The sequence below is a fragment of the Sus scrofa genome, chromosome 3 (genome assembly GCF_054392235.1).
Source record: "Sus scrofa isolate SSC_HxYL_T2T_F1_AM1 chromosome 3, Sscrofa_HxYL_maternal_Yorkshire_Landrace_v2.0, whole genome shotgun sequence".
Lineage (NCBI taxonomy): Eukaryota > Metazoa > Chordata > Mammalia > Artiodactyla > Suidae > Sus > Sus scrofa.
In genome coordinates, this window is record NC_139385.1 from 89948720 (window position 1) to 89973998 (window position 25279).

The following is a 25279-nucleotide window of genomic DNA, read 5'->3' on the forward strand; positions in this document are numbered from 1 at the left end:
TTGCTATTTCTTGGGCCGCTCCTGCAGCATATGGAGATTCCCAGACTAGGGGTCGAATCGGAGCCGTAGCCACCAGCCTACACCAGAGCCACAGCAACACGGGATCCGAGCCGCGTCTGCAACCTGCACCACAGCTCACGGCATGCTGGATCGTTAACCCACTGAGCAAGGGCAGGGACCGAACCCGCAACCTCATGGTTCCTAGTCAGATTCGTTAACCACTGCGCTACGATGGGAACTCCTTTTACCTTTTTTAAATGCATGTATTTCGATCAGTGTTTTAATTAAAAATAAGAACTAGAGAAAACCCTAATTTCTGGGAATATCTGTCGAAACTAATTATTGCACAATACTTTCTGTGGAATGTGGACTCTGTATTACATTTTTTAATTTCATAGGTTGGTATACATTTAAAGTAGTTGGGGAAGATCCATTAATTTTTTTCAAGTTTAAATTTTATGCAAGGGACTCTTAAACCAAGCTTTAAAATTCATTGAATTACCACGAAAATTTAAATGATTAGTTAATATTATAGAAGTTTATTCCCATATTAGGGCAATAGCATTTATATAAACTCTCACTCAATACTTATAGTCAGAAAAGAGTTGGGGAATTTTCTTGTTTGTTGTTTAGTTTTCTACTGTAGTTCTTTCCTCCCCCTCCCCCGCTGTGTCCTTTTAATTTTAAACTCAATTTGTTTCAGCAGTTCCAGAGTGCTAGCTAGAGTTTGAGTTGTAGTCTTGATTTTTCTTCTCTATTAAACAATGAATATAATAGTTCCTACCTCCTAAAGTTGTTCTGGGGATTAAATCAGCTGATACGTGTTAAGTGTTTGACGCAGAGACTTAACCCAGGAAGTGTTGGACACCATGAGAAAAGGGGTAGCACAAGCATGAGTTGCCTGCCATTGTTGCATGCTGACTTCAGAAAATTATAGAATTTCCCTTGAATGTACTTTTATCAGATGTTTTATGTTCCAAATAACTATCTAATCCTGCCAAATTGGCTGCTTTCTGCAAAATTTTCTTTTGGAACTTGAGTGGTTAAACTTAGGGGAATTTCTGGTCTTGTTTTCTGAGAAGCGTATTATCATTTTAAGAACTTTGGTGATCTAAATGGGTTGAATATAAGCTAAGCTCGGGCAGAGATAATAAAAAATATTTGAATCCTTAGTTGTATCTTTTAAAATACATTTTCTAAATGTGGGAAATTAAGTGATCATTTTGGTGTAGGGTGGCAAGATTGTATTTAGACCTCCTTGCCTAGGCAGGAATACTGCCCTGAAGTTTTCTCTTGTCTGTCACTTTTCTGAGAATGCATGCAAGCCTTCTGTCCCTAGACTGTCTGTACTCATTTCTAATAATACATGTTGGGGTTTTTTTTGTTTTGTTTTGTTTTTTATTTCCTTTTCCTTCCTGATGGTGCTAGAAATCTGTCTTGGTGTAATTTCCTGCATTTCCCCTTGATTTCCTTTCTCCTCTTCCATTTTTAAAGTAAGTGTGCAAAGTCTACTTCATTTACTGATGTTTTTATCGTTGGTCACTACCAGGAAACAGGGTTGACAAATACAGTGAGCACTGAGGAAGTGACAAAGGTTCAAATAATCTCAAAAAGCCCTAGTCATGTTTGCATAGCTGTTACTAGTCTGTGTAGTGTAACTTGTCTAGAGTTTATTTTGCTTTTGAGCCCCTCTCCTGAATAGTCCCATAATAGGGTCTCTTATTTAGGAATCAGCCCCACCCAATCTTGTCTGGGGTGTGATTAGTAGTATCAGAAAAGCTGGCTACTTCTAGGAGCATCAGTTTTCCCATTTATAATATGGGAATAAATGATTGTACTTTTATAGTTGTGATTGAGATTAAATGAGTTAATATACATTTAACTAACATATGGGTTTCAATTCTAGCTCTGCCAAATACTATCTTTTTGGTCTTGAACCAGTCATTGGCCTTTCTGACTGACAACCTCTGTTATCTGGAAAATGGAGTTAATAAGACTTTACTATCTAATTCACAAGGCTATTGTGAGGGTTAAATAAAATAATCTTAGGTGAAAGCACTTCACTGATTAATGTTCTGTGCAAGTACAGGAGAGACCTTAATCCCAGGCTGATTCAAATTGATACCCCTTTGGATTTAAAAGTAGTGCTCCATGCTTTCCAAAGCCTGATTTTGGTTTTTCTAGGTATGGGTCCCCCTAGGTCAAAAAGATATTTCCTTATCTGGCCTCCACACATTAGCCTTTCTCTAAATGTCAGGCTACCCAGCACTGTCTGGCCTTACAGTTACTTCTTTGGCCACCCCAATTCCAGCCCCTTTCCTCCATCACTTGAGAGAGGTTGCTGCAATGTTAAAATAATTCAAGTGCAAAAAATATTAATAATTACCATCAATGTAAAATGATAGTTCTCCCATTTTCATTCCCAGCCACTCTTATCAAATCCAATAAAATACTAAAACTAGCTACCTTGCCTTCCCTTATCATAAGGCTTGGTAGTAACCTTTTAAGACATCAGTATGATTATGGTGGTAAGGAAATGTTTATTAAATACCTTACTGTATGTACCAAGCATTATACCAAAAATAGGGGAAATTCCTGAACTAAAAAAATGGTCATCCTCAATTTGAGATTAGAGCAGAGGTTCTTAGGGTGAAGGGTGGGGAGGAAGTTGGGGGTAGGGGTGGGAAGGTGAGACATTTTTCAACATGGGATGCTATGGCATCTATGGTGTATAAAGGCCAGGGATGCTGCTGAACTTACAGTGTCCAGATGGCCACCCCATCCCTGTCAAAATGTCAGTAGTGCCAGTGTTGAGAAACCCTAGTTTAAAGGAACAAATACTGTCTTTGGGAAAGATGTTAATTGCATTCTCGTCAGGATGAAAATATGTTATGTAGCTGATATAGTATCAGCATGTCATTTGGCCACCCTAAAGGGGGAGGTTGGGAGTTTGTCTGGTGGGGCTGTGTGTGCCCTCTCTCTGGAGAAGGGGAACATGGTCTTCACTTCCTTCAGCTCTACTAAGAAGCCAGAAGATACCTGCAGAGAGTAAAGTAGTCGCCTCATACTCTAATAGATGACACCATTATTTCTCCTATCCCTTTTTGCCTTTTATGGAGAAAATACTGCTTATTAAACCTGCTGATGGTGAAAGAAGGAAGAAGGTGATTAATTTTTCACTCTTATCAAGAAACTGCTATAAATTTACCTCCCTCCAGTCATCAGCTAAATTGATTTCATAAAAGAGCTCCCACAAATATACCAAAACAGTTCCTTCTATTTGTCACACTTTTGAAATCAACCACAAGGGAGCTCTAGCATAGATGGAAATCTGTTTCATCAGAGATAATATATGCAATCCACATTATATTTTTCACCATAAAGAAGCATTATAACGTTTTCATGTTTTAAAACATTTTCCTTTTTTTTAATCACCTCTTGTGCCTACTCACTTGCCAACCAAAATAGAAGTGTTCAAAAGATTATGTAAACATCTTCTTAAGATCTGTTTTGTCCCTTGCTTAGTGTTTGTTTTGCTTCTTTTTATTTTTCAGGACAGGAATTTTGTACTTGTGTCTAGTAGGTAGTAAGCAAAAGGCTGTGTGCAATGTAAGTAATAGGGGGAAAATGTTATGTTGAGGGAGCAATTTGAACAAAGATGGATTTCCCAGTTTTCCTTGTTAAGGTAAAACTGACAATTACATAGTATAGAGAGTTACATGTTATAGAAAGTTCTTTTTCTTTGTGAAGACTTGATAAGAAAAGTTGTATTTCACTGGCCTTTAAAGAACAGATGATTAGAATGTTGTATCAAATTAATGAAACTATTTCTAAGAAATATGTATGTTATGGCTAATTTTTCAGGTTTTCCTAGCCCCCAAACACACAAAAAAAACCACGCACTCCACAATACATTTCTTTTAAAAAATCATCTAATTTGAGAAGATCTCTGCTGGTGAGAACAGCATGTATAATTTTCAAGGATCAAGCAGCACTTCAGAGTAATAGATATTATAGAAAACAGACTTGTCGTCTTACTGAGATTTTCTCTCTCATTTTTTCCAATCTCATGTAATGCTAATGGTGCTATTTCATGTTTTTTGTGCTAGATCACATTGGGATAAGACTGAATATATGGGGTCAGACCAACTAATTTAATTGATTTTCAACAGATGGGGCCAGTAATTGAGGCATTAGAATATACTTTATGTATATACCCATTTCATGTTCTCAGGAGCATGACTTCAGAAATTGATTTTGAAGACAAATCTGTGTCTTACTCAGATTTTAAAATACAGAGGACATATAAAGAAAGTGTAAGATTCCTATTTAGCTGCTGGGCTTTGTTTAAGATTTTAAACCATTGAGAAGATCTTGAATCTTTCTTCAGAATACATAAAGATTTCTAACAGTTACCTGTCAGCATGTATTAGAATTACAATGAAAGGGAACCTTTCCAGAGAAATAGCTATCATGGCACATTTTATTCATAGTTTAAGAATGTCAGTTACATATTGATTAATTATATGCCATTTCAGTGTAAGAAAACTGTTTATCTTTGGTCATATATAACTAGTGTATACATAACTAATAGGACTAAAGTATAATAGATTTTACATTATTAGATACAGAAATAAAAGCCAAGTTTAAGTGTGTTCCTGTGATTGAAATTTTGATATCACTGATAAAATATCCCAAATCAGGCCTTCGAAGGGACCTAACCAGAGTAAGAATAATTGGGAATATGTTTTTTTTCTTGGCTAATTTGGTCAAGGGCTCTAGAAAGTATAGAATGGTGAGTAAACCCCAGAGTTACTCTTAATTCCCTGTTAAAGTTAAAAATTGTTCCATTTGCTTCTGGAGGCAGTAGGACTAAATCTATAGTGCTGTAATGTAGCGCACATTATTGTAAATTCTTTTGTTAGGACCAGATGATCTCTTATATATTTCCACCTCCAGAGTTCTCTTTATTTACTTTAGTCCCTTCATTTTTAGAGATGAGGAGCCAGATTGTCTTTGTTCAAAGAGAGTTAGAACTAGAACATAGGCTAATACTTGCTAGCCATGTTATCTATAAACTAGAGTCAGCCAGATAATCACTTAGTTTCCGATTTTTGCCGTATCTGTGTACTTACTAGTACTATTGAAACTGACTTCAAGTTTTTTTTTTTTTTTTTTTTGTTTTTGTCTTTTTGCTATTTCTTGGGCCGCTCCCACGGCATATGGAGATTCCCAGGCTAGGGGTCGAATCGGAGCTGTAGCCACTGGCCTACGCCACAGCCACAGCAACGCGGGATCTGAGCCGCGTCTGCAACCTACACCACAGCTCATGGCAACGCCGGATCGTTAACCCACTGAGCAAGGGCAGGGACCGAACCCACAACCTCATGGTTCCTAGTCGGATTCGTTAACCACTGCGCCACGACGGGAACTCCTGACTTCTTTAAGTTTTTTAGAGGAAATATTTTGCTGCTATAAATGGAAAACCACCACTTCCTAAAAATAGAAAGTTTAAAAAGGAATCCAAGTGGAGACAATGTTTTAAAACTTAATTTAAATTTTAAAAGTAATTAATTCTAGTTATTAAAATTTTAATTCTTGCTGTTCTTAGTCACAAATGTGTCAAAGCAATGTATTCATATTTGATGGCAGTACCTTAATTGTCTAAGAAGAACACAATTAAAGCCTCTAATGAAGCTTCATCTTAGCTTTTTAAAATGAGATGCTTCTTTAGGAAGGAAATAAAAGGATGTGGATACATGGTCACATATTAAAATATGATTTAGTGTGGGCCAAATGGTCTTGTTATTTGGAACTGAAATTGTTCTTTGGTTAATTTTTCTTAAAACTTGCATTTTTACATTGAAGGTTTTAGTTAGCTCCATATCCATTTCTTTTTCTAAATGGGGGATTTGATCAGTATAGTTTATTTTACTAAAATGAACATTTCTGCACAAACCTGTTGTCTCGTAATTATGGTGATATACCTATATATTGGCTTCTCTAAACTCCAAATAGTTTAATATATTAAAATCTGATCATCAAAAGTAAATTGATCTGGGGAGATGAGAAGATGTTATAGCATATTTGAATGAAGGAAATGTTTTTGTCAAAACAATTTTTAAGGAGTTCCCCTTGTGGCTCAGCAGGTTACGAACCCAACATAGGTCCGTGAGGTTGCAGGGTTCAACCCCTAGCCTCGCTCAGTGGGTTAAGGATCCGGCATTGCCATGAGCTGCTGCTCAGGTAACAGCACTGTTGTGGCTGTGGCTTAGACCCGCAGCTGCAGCTCCAATTCGACCCCTAGCCCAGGAACTTCTGTGTGCCACAAGTGCAGCTGTAAAAAGAAAAAAATAATAATAATATTAAAGAATGTTTGATTTCTTTAATTTAGTAAGCAATTTTTAAATTTACCAACCAAAAAACATTAGTGTTTGCCTGGATTGCTAGTCTAAATATGTGTGTCAATTATAAGAGATAGGTAAAAGGGGTCAAAATAGCTAAGCCTGTTCTTCTACTTGTTCTTATTCATTGGGCTACAAATACTCTGTGTTGCCTTCTTTCCAGAATACTTCTATGCAGACATATTTCACTGTAATAAAGAAAAAGGGAAATAGGCATTTTTCATTCATGAGTTTTCTATGAAATCAGCTGTTGGAAGGAAAAAACCAGGAGACTTCATGGGCTAACTAGAAAAGTTTTCTTATGGAACCTTTGTAAGAGGGCTAACAGAAAGACCAGGGAAAGGATAGGTATAGAAAACACCTGGTTCTTAAATTAAACTGCTGATAAAATATATGTCATAGTATTGTGGGGATTATTTATTGTAGTGATTTTTCTAGGTTATCAGAAGTCCTAGTCTTTTGTTTTTCATAGTTGTGTCAAATTTATATTTTTTTTTTTTTTTTTTTTTTTTGGTCTTTTTGTCTTTTTTGTTGTTGTTGTTGTTGCTATTTCTTTGGGCCGCTCCCGCGGCATATGGAGGTTCCCAGGCTAGGGGTCGAATCGGAGCTGTAGCCACCGGCCTACGCCAGAGCCACAGCAACGCGGGATCCGAGCCGCGTCTGCAACCTACACCACAGCTCACGGCAACGCCGGATCGTCAACCCACTGAGCAAGGGCAGGGACCGAACCCGCAACCTCATGGTTCCTAGTCGGATTCATTAACCACTGCGCCACGACGGGAACTCCCAAATTTATATTTTTAATTAGATTTTTTATTTTGAGGTAATTGTAGATTCACATGCAGCTCTAAGAAATAATAGAGATCCTATGTACCCTTTTACCCAGTTCCCCCCCAGTGGTGATATCTCAGCCGGAGTTTTGGCTTTGATAAATACGTAGAACATTTCCGTCACCACACCGTTTCTTTCTTGTTGCCTTTTTGTAGCAACGCCCACTTCCTTCCTACTTCCACCCACTCCTTAACCTGTGGCAATCACTTACCTGTTTTCATTTCTATAATTTTGTCATTTCAAGAATGTTATATAAATGGAATCATTTATGTAACATTTGAGCTTAACTTTTTGTACTCAGCATGGACAGATCTCTAGTAATTCTCTAGAGATCTGTCCATGCTGTTTAATGTGCCAATAGTTGTTTCCTTTTTATTGCTGAATACTATTCCATAGTATGGATATACCACAACTTAGTCATTCACTCAGTAAAGAACATCTGGGTTAATTCCAGTTTTGGGCTATTATGAATAAAGCTGCTGTGAACATTTATGTACATATTTGTGTGAACGTAAGTCTTTATTTCTCTGGCAAAAATACCCAGAAATGCATATATATATTGCCTTAAATATTTAGTTTACATACATTTGGAACTACATCATGCAGTGTTACATTTTTTGCTTTGGCCGTCAGACCTAATGTAGAAAATTCAAGGAAAAGACGCTTAGTTTATTTACCCATATTTTTTGCTACCATGTTATTTCTTCTTTTCTGATGTTCCAGGGTTTTTAAAAAAATATGTATTATTTATTTTCTGTTTAGAAGATTCCCACTAGCCATTCTATTAGACTAGATCTACTGGTGTCACATTTCTCTAAATTTTCTCTCACCTGAGGAGGTCTTCATTTCCCTTCCATTTTTTGCTAGGAATCTGCCTGATAGTTGTTTTCTTTCAGCACCTGAAAAAACAAAACAAAACAAAACCACTTTCTTCTGGGTTTTATAGTTTCTGGTGGGAAATTTACTCTCATTCTAATTGTTTTCCCCCTGTAAGTAAGGTGTAGTTTCTGACTGCTTTCAAGATATTTTCTTTGCCTTTAGTTTTCAAAAAAGTTTAATTATGATGTATCTTGGCATAGATTTCTTTAGTTTTACCCTTTATGGGGTTTGTTCACCTTCCTGAGTCTGTGGTTTTGTTTCTCTTGCCATTATTTCTTTGAGTACTTTTTCAGCTCTACGCTATCCTTTGATTTTGGGCGCCATTGATAGAAATGTTAGATCTTTTGCTGTAGCCCCACAAGTCCATTAGGCTCTGTTCATTTTTTTTTTTTCCCCCAGTCTTGTTTTCTCTCTGTTATTCAGACTGGGTACGTTCTGTCATCTAGTTCACTAATTCCTTTTTTTTTTTTTTGTTTTTGTGGGGTTTTTTTGTCTTTTTGTTTTTTCTAGGGTCGCTCCTGCAGCATATGGAGGTCCCCAGGCTAGGGGTCTAATCAGAGCTGTAGCTGCTGGCCTACACCACAGCCACAGCAACGCCGGATCCTTAACCCACTGAGCAAGGCCAGGGATTGAATCCGAAACCTCATGGTTCCTAGTCAGATTCATTAACCACTGAGCCATGACGGGAACTCCAAGTTCACTAATTTTTTACTACATCCCTTCCATTCTGGTTTGAGCCTGTCTAGTGAGCTTTTTATGTCTTCTCTTTCTTTCCAGAGACTGTTTTTGTTGTTGTTGTTGGTTTGTCCCAAACATGTTTGTAATTGATTGTTGAAGCATTTTTATCATGACTGGCTTAAAATCTTTGTTAGGTAATTCTAATATCTCCATCATCTAAGTTTTGGTATTTGTTGATTACCTGCTTGCATTGTTTTAATTCTTTTTAGTTCTTGATAATAATAAATGGTTTTCTTTTGAAATACGGAAATTTTTGTATTATGTTCTGACACTCTGGATACTATTCATATCTTCTGTTTTCCCTGGCTTTTTCCTGACATTGCTCTATCAGGGAAATAGGGAGAGCTTCCTTGTTACTGCCAGGTGGACATGGAAGTCCAGGTTCCCTGCTTGGCCTCCATTGACACCTGAGTGTAGACCACTGCTGCATCAGGATGGAAGTACAAGCTCCCTGTGGTCTCCACTGACTGTACTAGGGCAGAGGAGGGGGCATGTTACCAGCCAACTGGGTGGAAGTCCTTAGCCTGCTCCGACACCCCCTGTGGCAGGGGCGGGGCCAGGGAGGTCAGCCCTCTTCATTATGGCTTCATGTGGTAGAAGTCTGGACTCCCCACTCAGCTTTTGATGGTAAGGATAGTGGAAGGGTCACAGTGTTTTCTGTGGTGTTTGGCTGCAGTAGAGTAGTTATTGTCAAAAGTTTTTTGTCTTGCTAAGACTACCCTTTTCTTGTTCCTTTGACATTTGTTGGGTGTTTGTTTTTTCTCTCTGCCACTTGGCACTTCCAGGTTGCTGGATTCTTCAGCTCTACGTCTGGGATATATGAGGCAAGAGAACCCAGAGAACTTACCGCTGAGTCTTCCTTGGACTCTGAGGTCCCTAGCTGGTCTGCCTTCTTTCTACTTTTTAGAGTCTTCTTATATTTTATATACAGTGTCCAGGGTTTTTAGTCGTACTTAGCAGAAATTATGTCTACTTCATCTTCCTGGAACTAGACATCCTCAGATTTACATTTTTAATCTATTTAACTAGTTACAACGAATATATAACCATTATTGGGAATGTCACATACTTTATTATGTAATACTTTGCATAATATTGTGCTCACAAGGATGGCTAGAAAAGAAGACCTTTGTTGAAACTGAGATTCATTGTTCATATTATTATTTTTTTTAATTTTATGTCCACACCCACAGCGTGTGGAAGTTCCCGGGCCAGGGATTGAATGTGAGCCACAGCTGCGACTTACACTGCAACTGCAGCAACGTGGGATCCTTTAAACCCACTGCACTGGGCTGTGGAGCAAACTTGTGCCTCCACAGTGATCTGAGCCACTGCAGTCAAATTCGTAACTCACTGAGCCACAGTGGGAACTCCATTGTTCATGTTATTAATGAAAACTTTTCCCTTTTAGGAAATAATGCAAAAGGTGTCCCAAGGCTCCTGACCAGTGAACAACGATTTGAGAAAGACAGCCAAGCTCATGTTTTCTCCTGATCAAGAAAATCATCCATCCAAAGCACCAGTAAAATATGGTGAACTCATTGTCTTAGGGTAAGGTTTCTCCATCTGATGAGCATAAAATTGAATAATATATGGTAACTCGGACATTTAGCTTAAAAAGTACTTTTTTTTAGAATTTATATCCTATCTACTTCCAAAGAAGATTTCAAGCTACAGAGTAATATTACCAAATTAAGAAACTCTTCCAATTTAATTTTTTTTTTTTTTGTCTTTGTTGTTGTTGTTGTTGCTGTTGCTATTTCTTGGACCGCTCCCGTGGCATATGGAGGTTCCCAGGCTAGGGGTCGAATCGGAGCTGCAGCCACCGGCCTACGCCAGAGCCACAGCAACGCAGAATCCGAGCTGCGTCTGCAACCTACACCACAGCTCCCGGCAACGCCGGATCGTTAACCCACTGAGCAAGGGCAGGGACGGAACTCGCAACCTCATGGTTCCTAGTCGGATTTGTTAACCACTGCTCCACGACGGGAACTCCTCCCCAATTTAATTTTTGTGTCATCTTTTATAAGTACTCAAATACTGTGCAAACTTTGCCTCACTCTCACTCCTAGAAAGGACAAACCTTAAAGATGATGTGAACAGTGTGTTTGTCTAATTACACATAGCCAGTCCATTTGTCTTCCCTATCTCATCTTGGGAAAATTTTGCCTCGACTGACTTTACAACAAAACCCCCTGCCCCATTAGGTCATTTCATTTAGGTTAGTATTTATGTGTTCCAGCTACCTCAGGGTAGTTGTTGCTTTGTGTTGATGGTCCTGTATTTGAAGAAAAGAGGTGTATAAACAAGATGATACAATGATTCTGATGCCCAGAACTTTGGTATTTGTTTGCTTCCAAAGTAATATCATCCATTCAACTCAGACAATCTTTGATGATGATCCATTATTTCAGTTGATTCAGTCTAAACTTGCCACAAGTGTCAGAATTAAGATGCACTTGTCAGTCTGTTTACTGCAGATCTCAGAAACTAGAAATTGTGAAATTTACTTTCCCCCTACTGTTACTCTCCTGCCTAAAAAGCATCTCTAGCAGACATGACAGCATGCTTTAGAATCAGGATGGTACAAATTCTTCTTTAAGTGAGAATGTGTCCATTGTTTCAGATAAGAAAGTAAAAGAAAAGAAACTGAGGAGATAATGTGGCTCAAGCATGACTGGAAGCCAGGGAATCCTAGATTCCAGTGCTTGTTCCCAAACTGCTAGCTGTATGACCTGAGGCAAGTCACTTAACCCATTCCGGGCCTTAGTTTCCTCTTCTGTAAAACGACAGTTCAACAAGATCATCTAAGGCCCTTTGAGATTAAATAAAATTTTGTTCTCTAAAACAATTTAAAAGATTATAAACTTATATAGTAACTACCATATTATAATTTCATAACATGTAGATTTTGATGTATTAATGACAGACAGTTTTTAACTACCAAAAACTATTCAAAGTTAAATTCTTCAGCAGGAAATATGAGTCATTTGAAGACTTAGAATTTAAAATTTAGTTTATGGTTTAAATTCTTTTAGCCTAGCAGTTTCTCAGCTGATCTTTAGCAGTACTGGTCATTTCTGTATCTTCCACTTGATGTCTTAAAATGCAAATAATGCTTCTTCCTAATGCTCTAGAAGGAGAAGTCAAGCTAAATAAGGTTGTCAGTTTTGTGCTATTGCTACTTAGAAAAGAGTATTGAGCTGCAGGAGCATAGTGTGGGAATAGAGAGCTTATCTCCAGAAGAGGAAGTGGCCATGCACTGGGTGGACAGTGGTGAAGGGGCAGTGAGGAGCCTACATTGGTCTGGGGGAGGTGGGGCACACAGCCTAGGATAGCAAAATTCATGTTTCAGCCGGGGGTGCTGCTTTGAACTTCTGGCAAGGCTAGCAAGAGCTTTCTCCAATAGAAATCAGAATGTTTTACACTTTATAGTGGTTCAGTGTATTTTCTATGTCTGATGGTCTTTGAGTAAACTCCCTTTCCTTCCTTGTCAACCACTAATGTAGGCTGTTTTACAGGTATATTCTCTTCCATCCTCAAAGTTGTTCCCATTCCTTGCCTCATTTCCCCCAGAGTAACCAGCTATCAATGAGAAACCATTAAATCAAAGATGTTTTGGGGAGGCGAGGGAGGAGAGTTTATTATTAAGCTAGGGTTCATGGTGCAACGAAGCAGTAAAAAGTGAAAAAAGCATGAAAAACACCTGGATTCTACTTCTGGCTTTGCCAGTGTCACTTGTGTGACCTTCAGAAAATGACTTAATTCCTCTGAGCCTCTAGGGAACTTAATTCCTCTGAAAAATGGCTTAATTCCTAACCTGTAACAGTGGAAAGTACTGCCAATCTTGTAGCGTTTTTATGTGAGGAGATATGTGGGATAGAACCCCCTAGTGCCTGGTACATAGTAAACACCCAAATGTTTTGTTTGAAACTTTTTTCCTGTTAGTTCAGTCCTTGCTCACTTGCTTACCTTTAAGGTATATATATGTTATCATGGAGAAATGGTCATAAGATCTGAACAATAAAAATATGTTTACTACTCAGTTACAGTTCAGTCTGAAAGGTTTTGCTGAAGTAAAGTGAATGTGTACATGCAAGTAGCTGAGACTTAACAATTAAGTCTAAAAATTCCTTATTTCAAAAGTTCAGCTATTTATGAAGTGTTCAGTTTACAATTAAAGGAGATTCTATTTTAAACAAATCATATTGTACTTTTAAAGGTTGTATTAGCACATGCAAACATTCACCTTTAAAAAAACCAGAATGAGTCATAAGAAGTCAGATATGCCATTAATCAGCTCTTGATTATCCTGAATAACAAAGGGAAGGAAAATATAGATAATTCAAAGCTCTATGTAATCCAAAAGGTACTTCTCTGTGACTTTGAAGGTAGCCAGAAAGAACCTCATTTTGTTTTACCCTTAGGCAGCTGGTCTGGGGATCGGCAATTGCTAAAAGTTAATTGGAGATACTTATAATGTGCTAATAGATAATTAGTTGGGGATCGATCCTCAAAGACAAAGTAAAACATTTCTTTTAGAATTGTGTGGTTCTTATAAGAGATCACCTAAACTTTTTTCTCCTCATCAGGTATAATGGATCTCTCCCAAACGGCGATAGAGGAAGGAGGAAAAGTAGGTTTGCTTTGTTTAAAAGACCTAAGGCAAATGGGGTGAAGCCCAGCACTGTGCATATCGCTTGTACTCCTCAGGCTGCAAAGGTAAAAAAAAAAAAAAACAAAAACCTAAATAAATAAACTCAGAGATATTGAAAGTCTTGTAAGTCTCGTATATGTTGTTTATATTGCATTCTTGTCACATTGTCTGCTAGAAGTTCCCTTTTGTTTGGACGGAAAAGACACCTTGGAGATAGGATATTTGAAGAGCTGTCATCTGGATAGGCATAGGACTTTTTTTTCTTTTATAACAAGCCAGGATCTGTGGGTGGAAATTAGAAGGAAATAGTCCCTTTTCTTATTTAAAAAAAAAAAAAAGTGGGTTGGGCGGACCAGGGCTTTATCTAATATTTAAAACCATGCAGCTGTTTGCCCTGGGAAATAGGGCGTTCCCATTGGTACTGGAGCGGCCCACCTGGGCTGCTGAAGGAATGTGGTGCATAATATGTGTATTCAGGTACTAGAAGCATGTTTGGATGAGGTAATTTTTTTTTTTAACCAAGGATCTTTATCAGAGATTTTGTTAATGTGCTTGTTTTTTATTTACTTTTTATTTATGACCCTCACAGCTTTTAGGATAGTGCCTTGACCACAGTAGACCTCAATAATTTATTAAATGGAATCATAGCTATGAAAGCAAATACCTACTTGTGTCTATAACTTCTCAGTCTCATGGCCTCTTTAATGCTTCTAGGGCCATTTTTATTTCCCAACCAAAATCTCCTGGAGCAGGGCCACCATTTCAGAAAACTTGGGCTTTTCCTAGAGTGATAGACAATAAGTGGGAATTTCATATCTTTACATTTCCTGTGAATTCCTCTACTTCCAATTTTATAGCACAGACTGAATTTGAGTCTGTGGTGAGTGAATAAAAATTACACAATTTTTTTGACTTCTGGAAGTACCTATATCTTTAGCTAAGCTGCCCCAGAATGGACATTAATATTATACCATCTGATGTATATCTTTGTATGTTAAATACACGGGAGAGAGAAATTGGCATATAGTGCTTTGTTTCATGTCAGAGCTCCAATTCCTGAAATGAGTTAGATTTTTGGCTTTGTTTATATCCCGTGTGGCATCTACAGAGTCCTCATGCCTTGAGTAGGTCTCAGTCTCTTACTGCCTGAGAGCTAGTGAATGTAAAAAAGGAATCATTTCTTTCAGGTGTTTTCTTTCTGCTCCTTTGCAGAGAGGGATGTGCTGATAAATAATAAGCAGGTGGTGGAAGTGAAAGGTTTGTTGATCCAATCTGAGAAGTTTCTTTTCCAGAATTTCCCCACGGAAGTGCTCTTGGCATTTTGGGTGTGCCAGTTTTTCTTTATGCAGGACTGTCCTGCATGTCGTAGGATATTTAATATTCCTGGTCCCTACCCGGTAAATGCCATTTAAGCCCTCATTCATTGCGACAGCCAAAAATGCACCTACGTGTTTCCAAATGCCCCTTACACAACTAATGTTACCTCTGGTCAAGAACCACTATCAGAGGGAAAATCTTTCTACTCCTTACTTCTGTAATTTCCTATTCTGTACTTTTCTTCATATTTTTTACTGTCATGCTCTTAGTGTTTTCAGTGTTGGCTCCTTTTCATCTTTACTAGGCAACAAGAATCTTAGGGATCAACGATTGACTCTTTGCTCTAAATTTTGGAGGAATGCGGTAATGAAGTCATGGAGAAAACAAATTGTTTAGTCTGGGAAGTGTACACCTGGCAAGTGTAGTTAAACCCTGCTTTCCAGTCAAGTGAGAACTTGATATAGTTCTTATTCTTTCTGTCTTTTTGCCATTTCTTGGGCTGCTCCCGCAGCATATGGAGGTTCCCAGGCTAGGGGTCGAGTCAGAGCTGTAGCCACCGGCCTACACCAGAGCCATAGCAATGCAGGATCTGAGCCACGTCTGCACAGCTCACGACAATGCCGGATCCCCAACCCACTGAGCAAGGCCAGGGATCAAACCCGCAACCTCATGATTCCTAGTCAGATTCGTTAACCACTGAGCTATGACGGGAACTCCATATAGTTCTTACTCTTAATCTATGAGTAGGCTCAATAGTTTAAAAAACAAAGCAGGGATTACTATCCCAAAGTACATAAAACCTGTGTTTTTAAATCCGTTTCAACATTAAGAATGAACTTCTAAAAGACTGAGCAGTTATTTCATTGGAAAGTCAGCAGCTTAATGCTGAGTTAAAGTAATTATAGGTTTTTAACCCTTTGAAACCATTTTGTAATGTTTAAGAACACATAAATGTGTACTAAAACATGTTGAGTACATGCATGGGAATGACCTACACTGCACTCTTGAGGTTGGATACCTCCATGGAGAGGAGAGTAGGGGAACATGTAAGCAGCCTTCATTATATCTGTAGTTTAATTTCTTTTCAAAAACTCGAAGCAAATGGCATTAGTCAGATTGATAAAGGTGGGTAGTTAGTACCCAGGTGTTTGCTTCTTCTCTTTGTATATTTGAAAATTTCGCAATCTTAAATTATCTTAAAGCTATTATTTTAAGGCTTTTTCTATTACAGATTAGCTGCAAATTGAAACCAAGTAAAATTTTATAATGCCAACATTCTAGTTAAGAAAGAGTTTTCATTTAGCCTCTTTGCTGCATACAGTCATTCTTTTATGTCTGTTTTCCTTCTTTTTTTTTTTAATCTGTTTTCCTTTCATGCAACCTGTTTCCATTTCCTTTGTGCAGGTTTTTCCCCCTCTGATTTTATCAGCAACTCATATACATAGAAAACGCCTGAAAACAAAACTGAAAAGTTCTTTTTAGCAATGTTTTGAGTTTAGCCTAAGTCAGAAGTACAGTCGTAAGCAATATATCCATTTCCTTTTGGTATATTTAATCATTCTATGAATTTTTATGTATCTAGCCCAGCATATGGCAAATATTTGTCATCTATAGAGTCACAGAATGGTTAGGTAAACCAGTTAATTCTGCTTATTTGTTAACTCTATACCTCTTTGAGTTACTTTAAAAATACAATTCCTCTTACAGACATGTGGTTGCCACGGGGGAGGGGTTTGGAGGAGGGATAGAGTGGGAGGTTGGGGTTAGCAGATGTAAGCTATAATATATAGCGAGGTCCTACTGTGTATCCCAGAGAACTATAGTCAAGATCCTATGATAAACCATAATGGAGAAGAATATTTTTTTAAAAAATGTGTATATGTGTGTGTGTATAACTGAATCACTTTGTTGTGCAGCAGAAATTAACACATTGTAAACTACAATAAAAGCAATAAATAAAAAAGTTCCTCTTATCTTGCAAAATTTTTGTATTTTCTCCTTTATCAGAGCAGTACTGAGTACTGCTTTCAGTTTCTACATGGGATTTGGCTTTGATTACCTTATTATTTGAAATACTTAAAAGAGAGACTCAGATTTTAGAATATTTTTATACAGTGAACTCATGTTCCTACTCTATAATTGTTTCAGAATACAAGCATACCTTAGATATGTTTCAGGGTCAGTTCCAGACCACCATAATAAAGCAAGTCACACGAAGTTTTTTGTTTCCCAGTGCATATAAGTTATGTTTACAGTATGCTGTATTCTACTAAGCATGCTAAAAGGATTATGTCTAAAAAATTATATACCTTAATTTAAAAATATTGCTAAAAAATGCTAACCATCATCTGACAGTGCAGAGTTGTTACAAACCTTCAATTTGTAAAAAATGCAGTATTTGCAAAGTGTAATAAACTGAGGTCTGTTGGAGTTCTTGCTGTGGTACAACAGGTCAAGGATCCAATGTTGTCTCTGCGGTAGCGTGAGTTTGATCCCTGGGCGGGCACATTGGGTTAAGGATCTGGCGTTGCCACAGCTGTGGCCTAGGTCGCAGCTGTGACTGGACTTCAGTCCCTGGCTCTAGAATTTCCAGAGTGTGGCTGAAAAAAGAAAAAAAAAGATCTGCCTATATTTTTCTGCACCCCACTCAACCTGAGAATCCACTGTCATAACTGAGGTTATGCAGTGGTTGTTTATCTGTACCCTAAATTTCAGGGGTAAAATATGTCACATTTGTGGTAAATAGGAAAAGATCTGATTTGATTGACCTACCTGCTAATTTTTGGTATTAATCTTTTCTTTCCTAGGCAATAAGCAACAAGGACCAGCATAGTATATCATATACCTTATCTCGGGCCCAGACAGTGGTGGTTGAATATACTCATGACAGCAACACTGATATGTTTCAGGTATTAAAACATCTAAGTTTGGAGGTTTTTTCCTTAAAAACAAAAAAGTTAAAAACATTTTGTAAGTGACTTTTGCTATGGTCAGATTAAGGATTATCATATTTTAATGTATTTTATGAAAATGTATATTGATTTCTAAACTTCATGTATAGAAGTCTGTGTAGAATGGTTAAGAGATGGGCTCTGAAATCAGAACTGGTAAACATTACTTAGTCACTCTCTGCCTCAGTTTCCTCCTATAAAGTGCAGATAATAGAACTTCCCTCAGATGCCTACTCAAGGCTTAGATGTGTTAGTACCTCTAAAGTGCCCAGAACTTTGCCAGGTAAACACTTAGCTATTAATATTAGTAGCTATCATAATTATTGTTAGCTATTTTATGCCAAAAAAGGAAGCTAAGAGATTCTTTGCACATATTTATGAATTTTTTTTTTGCTGTTCTCACTCTCCTCTAGGCAACTTGAAGTATAGGCAGTTTCTATCTATTCACATATATATATGTGAAGTCATACTTATTTCTCAGCATATATTTGGTCAAAGCTCCTGGAGCAGTACAGGTTTTTATTTTTCTCATTCATTGTACTAACTCAGTGTTGATGGTTTTATAAACTGATAGATGATAGGATAGCCAGACCCAAAGATGTAAGCACAATTCATGGTATTCATGATATCGTCTCCCTTAATAATTGGGTTTTATAAACTCTTAGGGGGTTTTTTGAAACAAACATAAATAGGACATAAAGTTCCTGATAGTGTTGCTCTTCTAATTGCTTCCTAATGGCTTTTTGGTTTTGTTTATTTATTTATTTTTTATTTTTTGTCTTTTTGCTATACGGGCCGCTCCCGCGGCATATGGAGGTTCCCAGGCGAGGGGTCAAATCGGAGCCGTAGCCACTGGCCTACGCCAGAGCCACAGCAATGCGGAATCCGAGCCGCGTCTGCAACCTACACCACAGCTCATGGCAACGCCGGATCGTTAACCCACTGAGCAAGGGCAGGGAGCGAACCGGCAACCTCATGGTTCCTAGTCGGATTCGTTAACCACTGCACCATGACGGGAACTCCTGTTTTTTTTTTTTTTTTTTTTTTTAATAAGATTAAGTGAAGGTGAAAAGGCCTGGAGGCATCTTTGCTGTAGTCATATCTCTTTAAAGTCACTCTCTCTGCACAACCTTTTTCATGGAATACTGAATTTCTTGGAATAGTGGAAATGTTTTTAGTTCCAAAGGTCTGAGACCATTTTCTTTCGGATATCATGTTCTTAAAAATAAAAGGGAAACCCCGTGTTACATTGGTTAATCAACCAATTTCCCCCTAAAACTATGCAAACAAAATTAAGACTTTATACTTGATAGAAGGATAGAAGTGCTGAAGAGTTTTATCTAAAAGCATGCTGATGTGAGGAATCCTTAAAGCTCGACTATGCAAAGAATGACTTTTAAGAGTTGTCCTCTTTGTAGAGGGTCAGTATTTTTTCTCAGTGACCATGTTTTTTTTTTTTAATTTTTATGGTGCTGCTTTATAACAAATATATTAATGAACTGATTTCTAAGTATTTATTTTAAAACTCTGTGAACTTGTCACTTTCGTCATCTAGTCCACTGATTTCCTATTTTCAACTAATCTTTCAAAATGAAGTTAGTTTATTTTACTGGCTAGTACCTCTGAAGATGTTTTTAATACACTGACACCTCACCCACTGGAACTTTCGTTTGGAGAACCTTGTCTCTCTGAAATAGGGCCTAGAACCAGGAAGAAAACAAAAAGGACATGAAGGCATATAAAGTGAATGCCACAAAGTTCCCACACTGAAATTCCTTTTCTGCGCTGGAGAATCCCTTAGGCAGTCACCAAGAATCTTTTGAAATGCTTATTCTTTGAAGTTTGATATTTGATTCTTCAGCCCTTAGTAAGATTAGAGTAACTGGTTACTTCTAGAGACAAGTATGCCCAACAGCAAGAAATGGTAGTTGACATCCTGACAAAAAAGACATAAGAAAATCTGTAAAGTATACATAAGACTTCAGAGCATGGCTGTGTAAGCCTTTTAACATAAAGATCGGTGTTCTTGTACAACACCTTTATTGAAGACATCACTGCATTTCAGTTTAGTACAAATGGTATTCAGAGTGTAATGTCCTGGAGTCATCATGAAAGATTTACTTAACGTATGAAAGATTTACTTACATGTTCATTATATTCTTTTAAGGAAACTGTAGGAATACATGATAGATATATTTCTGTCCAAAGAGGTAAAGTCTGCAGCCACCTAAAAATCTCAGCCATCCTAAAATCTTCATTCCCTGAGGTTTTCTTATATTCTGGGTCATAATTTCCTTAATTCTGTGCTCTAAGTGATTACTACATCAGAGGAAATCCGACAGGTTAGTTTTCAAGGGTATAGATGCTCCCAGAGTTAAGTACAGTAAGTTTGAGCATTAGAAATTTCAAAGGCCTGATGATTTCACCTTTTTATGCCTTTGTCTCTTAAATGGATTTTCCACTGTGTTCTTCTGAATAGGTTTATAGATATTTCTTTTTCCCTTAGATTGGGCGGTCGACTGAAAGTCCCATTGATTTTGTAGTAACCGATACAGTTCCTGGAAGTCAGAGTAATTCTGATACACAGTCAGTGCAAAGCACCATATCAAGATTTGCCTGTAGAATCATATGTGAACGGAATCCCCCCTTTACAGCACGGATTTATGCTGCAGGATTTGACTCATCAAAAAACATCTTTCTTGGGGTAAAAGGCTTTATTCCTAAATGTTGTATTGTTTTATGACCACTTCTCTTTCCCAGTTAAAATAAACAGAGCTCACTATTTTCCCTCCCAGGAGAAGGCTGCCAAATGGAAGACATCAGATGGACAGATGGATGGCTTGACCACTAATGGTGTTCTTGTTATGCATCCACGCAATGGGTTCACAGAAGACTCCAAGCCTGGAATATGGAGAGAAATATCAGTGTGTGGAAATGTATTCAGCCTGCGTGAAACCAGGTCAGCTCAGCAGAGAGGAAAAATGGTAAGTACAGACATAGAGCTTCTTATTTAACTGCAGTAAACTCAAAGTTGGACTGAATGCATTACGTATTTCCAAAAACTGTTAAATCATTTGTTGACACAGAGTCCTAACTGTATCAAGCGCTGACTACCAAATACTAAACCAGGAGGATAATATCTTAGTGTCTCAGTTAGGAGATTCTTTTTATCCTTCTTCTGTATTATGTTAATGTATTTTAAAATCTAAGCTTTCCCAAATTAAACAGCACTCTATATTTTCTACTTGTTTTTGAATATCTTTGACAGGATACTTACCCATTTGGAAATAATAAACTTACTGATTAGCCAGGTGTTTTGATCATAAGTAGTCTTTACTGTAAGGCTGAAAAGAAGTATGTTGCTGCTCAGCGTTTTATCCTTGATTTTCAAACTTGTATTTTTCATGGCTACCATTAGAATTTCTTGAATAAACAACCAGAGGAAGTCTCGATTCCTGAGTAAGGAGTACATAAGACCAAAACTCTTGTGTAAGTATCCAAAACTCAGTGGGTGAATGTGTTTTTTGATTCTTGTTTCCTCTAGGTGGAAATTGAAACCAATCAACTTCAAGATGGCTCATTAATTGACCTCTGTGGTGCAACATTGCTGTGGCGTACTGCAGAAGGCCTTTCCCACACTCCTACAGTGAAGCATCTGGAAGCTTTAAGACAGGAAATCAATGCAGCACGACCTCAGTGCCCTGTAGGGTTCAACACACTAGCATTTCCTAGTATGAAGAGGAAAGATGTCGTTGATGAAAAACAACCATGGGTGTATCTAAACTGCGGCCATGTGCATGGCTATCATAACTGGGGAAACAAAGAAGAACGTGATGGAAAAGATCGTGAATGTCCTATGTGTAGGTCTGTTGGTCCCTATGTCCCTCTGTGGCTTGGATGTGAAGCTGGATTTTATGTGGACGCCGGCCCTCCAACCCATGCGTTTAGCCCCTGTGGGCATGTGTGTTCAGAGAAGACAACTGCCTATTGGTCCCAGATCCCGCTTCCTCATGGTACTCACACTTTCCATGCAGCCTGTCCCTTTTGTGCACATCAGTTGGCTGGTGAACAAGGCTACATCAGACTCATTTTCCAAGGACCTCTGGACTAACAGACTCTTGTCCTCCAGGACTGCATTATAAATTTATAAGCTAAGTGATTTGGGTTTTCCAACCTGTTGTCCACATCACAAGTTTTTCTGCTCTGGTCATTTGCATTAAGATGAAGAATTTTTTTAAGCATTTGTAATAAACAGTAGCGATTTCTGAGCAAAAATCTGCGAAACTCAAGCAAAGGGATTTCCGAAAAAGCAGACTTACGAATTCTGAGTTTTGAAAATATATTTTGAGGAGAAAAAAACATAGTCTAATTTGATGCCTTCATTTTAGTGTTTTTGAATCACCCATCCTCAGTGTTGAAAAATTGTTTTGTATAACTGAGGGTATTGTTGGTTCAAACTATGTTAGTTTACAGTTTGTTGCAAACATTGTAAAATACAGCAACATGTATATTAACTTTTTTCTATTTATCTTTATTATAGAAACTATCTTAGAATGTTCTTTGTAGAGTAGCATGGTGACGATGGTCTCACACTCTTGGTGTGAATGGTAGTTTAGCAAGCGTAGCTCAAGGATTTGCAAGGTTAGGAAGACGGACAAGAGAGCCTCTCTCCCCACCCCCACTTAAGTATGAAATTTGGTAAGTTAGAATACTTTGTAAAACCAAATTCATATTAATTACCATTGTGTAAGAAGTGTTTGTTTTTAACCGCATTGAAGATAATCGGGAAAGATTTTTTTCCTTAATGTTTCTCCCGAGTGTAGTACTATAACAAAAATTTAATGCTAAGAAACATTTTATATGCTCCTTTGAATATGCAATTTAATCTAGATTATCTATTTTTCTCCCACAATAACTAATCTGTTTTTAGTATTGGCAACATTTGGCAAGTTTGTTTTTTAGATATAAACTGTGGTTCATCTGTTCACTGTTTCTAGGGAAAAAAAATCATTCCCACGAGAAAAAGCATAAATTAACAAGGAGAGTGACTTGATTTGCTTTAAAAAAAAAAAATGCTTAATTAATTTACTGTCCTGTATTTGGCTTTATCCAGGTGTGAAGACATTTAGAGAGATATAAAGGGTCAAAAGACGACAATGCTCTTTTGTTTTTAATCTAACAGACCAGCCTTAACTGTGGGCTTCAATCCTAATAGAGTTGCCACAGTGGGACTCAAGGAAATGTATGGTTGGCAGATGAGCACCCGTGACAGCCAAGTGGAGGGACACACTTGCATGGTCAGTTTATTCTCTAATTCCAATAAGTTCTTTGCTTTCAGAAGCAAGAAAACATTTCTTCTTTCTCCCCTCCCCCCCTTTTTTAAACACACCACCAGGAAAGTATAGACAGTTGCACTACATCAAACCCTTTGTGACACTTGTAGAAATCAGTACCCTTTTAGATTACACAGAATCATATTTTTTAATCTTTTGATTTATTTTCCTTTAGTTCAAAAAGTTGTATAGTACTTAATTGACTAGCAAATTTTTGTATATGGTAGCATAGCTTTAATTTATCCTATTACAATGCTGTTCTGAATTTTCTTTAGTTTTTAAAAAAATCAAAATCTGTTGCTTAGAAGTCATGAACTATTTTATTTTACTTCAACTTGTCAGAATTTCCTTGTTTTTTCAAAAAAAAAATGATCATTTGGGTTCACTCAGGAAATGCATGTCAGGAAACTTGTATTATAAGTTGACTAGTTGTGATGTATCAGTAACTGCTGTTACCCCTTTTTCAAAGAAATATAATTGATTTTGAAGTTTTCCAGATTGTCACATGCTTTGTGACTAATGCAAGGAAATCAAGTCCTGTGTTGTATTTGTTCTAGTCATTTCTATTCTGGCTATATATTGTAGCTAATTTTTATTTGCAATTAATTTATTCAAACTAAGTAAATACTTTTCAAAATAGATACTTGAATTTGTCTCTGTGAGTTCATTTTTGCATAGCTGAGAATGGGAAACCAGAAGTGAAAACTTGTGGACAAACCTAGCCCACACTCCAAAAATATTCTCTTGAAATAGAGGAGGAGTTTGCATTTAATGTCACACTTTGAATCTCTGGTTCTCTTGGGAAAGCATCTCTACCTTATTAATAAGGAAACTTCTTTAGTGGTTGAATAATTGAGGCTTTTTCTGAGTTAAGCCCTGTTGTAGAGTTGGCTCTTTGCAAGTTGCATAGTAGACTGTTTACATAGTGCCTTAGTGATCATAAGAGGTTCAGCTTCTTCCCAATGAGCCTAAATTTCCTCTTACCAACTGAGAAAAATCTGGTTCATTTTCTATCAAATTTAAGTTTTGAAAACTCAGATAATTTAAATCATAAGATGTTTTTCTGTTCAAGCATTTTAATTTGTCATTTTGCCAATGCCTAATGGAATACTTTTACACAGTTTTATGAAGGGAATGTCAGTATTCTAAGTGCATTCTCAAGAAAGGTAACTTTATCGCTTAATTCTTTAATCAGAGTGATTTTTTTTTTTTTTTTTTTTTTTTTTGTCCTGTCTTTTAAGGCTGCACCCATGACATATGGAGGATCCCAGGCTGGAGGTCGAATTGGAGCTGTAGCAACCAGCCTATGCCCCAGCCACAGCAATGCCAGATCCAAGCCACGTCTGCAACCTACATCATAGCTCACAGCAACACCGGATCCTTAACCCACTGAGCAAGGCCGGGGATTGAACCTGTGTCCTCATGGATACTAGTCATATTCATTTCTGCTGAGCCACAGCCAGAACTTCTATCAGAGTGATCTTAATATCTAAACGTTCCTTAATTTGTACAGGGAATTAAATTTCCCTTCATCCAAAATGTTAGGGTCAGGAAACAAAACAGGGTAAATATCTAGAAAGAGAAATCTTTCACCAAGCTATCTTCTTGAAGCTGTGATTGCTTACTTTCATCATATAAAAATATTCTAGTACATGTGAAACAGGATAGGAGTAATAATGTAGATATATAATTACATCTAACATGAGTACTCCCACTACACTCTCCAGGACCCCAAGAACCATGTGCGATGCATGACCTTCTGACATATAATCTAAGTGAGGGCAGCAATGAAAGTGCATCTCTTATTTCTTTAAGTTTATGAGATAATCTAATTCCAACATGTTGGCCCCTTAACCCAAGGGATGATCTTGTGCTACCCCAATTCAGAGATCACTGGGTGAGAGATCTATCATCCATTCTTTGGTTTATAAGATGGTTCTAAGCATTAACCCTGTAGCAAATCAGATCACCACAATACTATATAACTGAATTATATTCCATCTCCTATTCCCACTTTCAGAATTACTCGTATAAGTATGCTTTAAGGCCATGCTCTCAAATTTTACATAGACATGCTTACAACAGATATTTGAATATCCCACTGTGCACCAAGCCATTCTAAACACTGAGTGATATAATGGGGGGGGGGGACAAAAAAAAAAAACCTTG

The 25279-nt window shown here is 37.5% G+C and overlaps 1 protein-coding gene across 6 annotated transcripts in view; it reads left to right on the forward strand.

The window, feature by feature from the left end:
- The window catches only part of PELI1 (pellino E3 ubiquitin protein ligase 1), a 138323-nt gene extending 114572 nt beyond the window's left edge, over positions 1-23751 (forward strand). For all 6 annotated transcript variants that reach the window (XM_085019055.1, XM_085019054.1, XM_085019051.1 and 3 more), the window contains 6 exons: positions 10264-10403; positions 13445-13574; positions 17634-17735; positions 20284-20481; positions 20573-20761; positions 21322-23751. In XM_085019055.1, coding sequence (XP_084875181.1) covers positions 10333-10403; positions 13445-13574; positions 17634-17735; positions 20284-20481; positions 20573-20761; positions 21322-21888 — 1257 coding nt within the window. In that variant the 5' untranslated portion in view covers positions 10264-10332 and the 3' untranslated portion in view covers positions 21889-23751. The remainder of the gene's footprint in view (positions 1-10263; positions 10404-13444; positions 13575-17633; positions 17736-20283; positions 20482-20572; positions 20762-21321) is intronic.
- The last annotated feature ends 1528 nt before the right edge of the window (positions 23752-25279 follow it).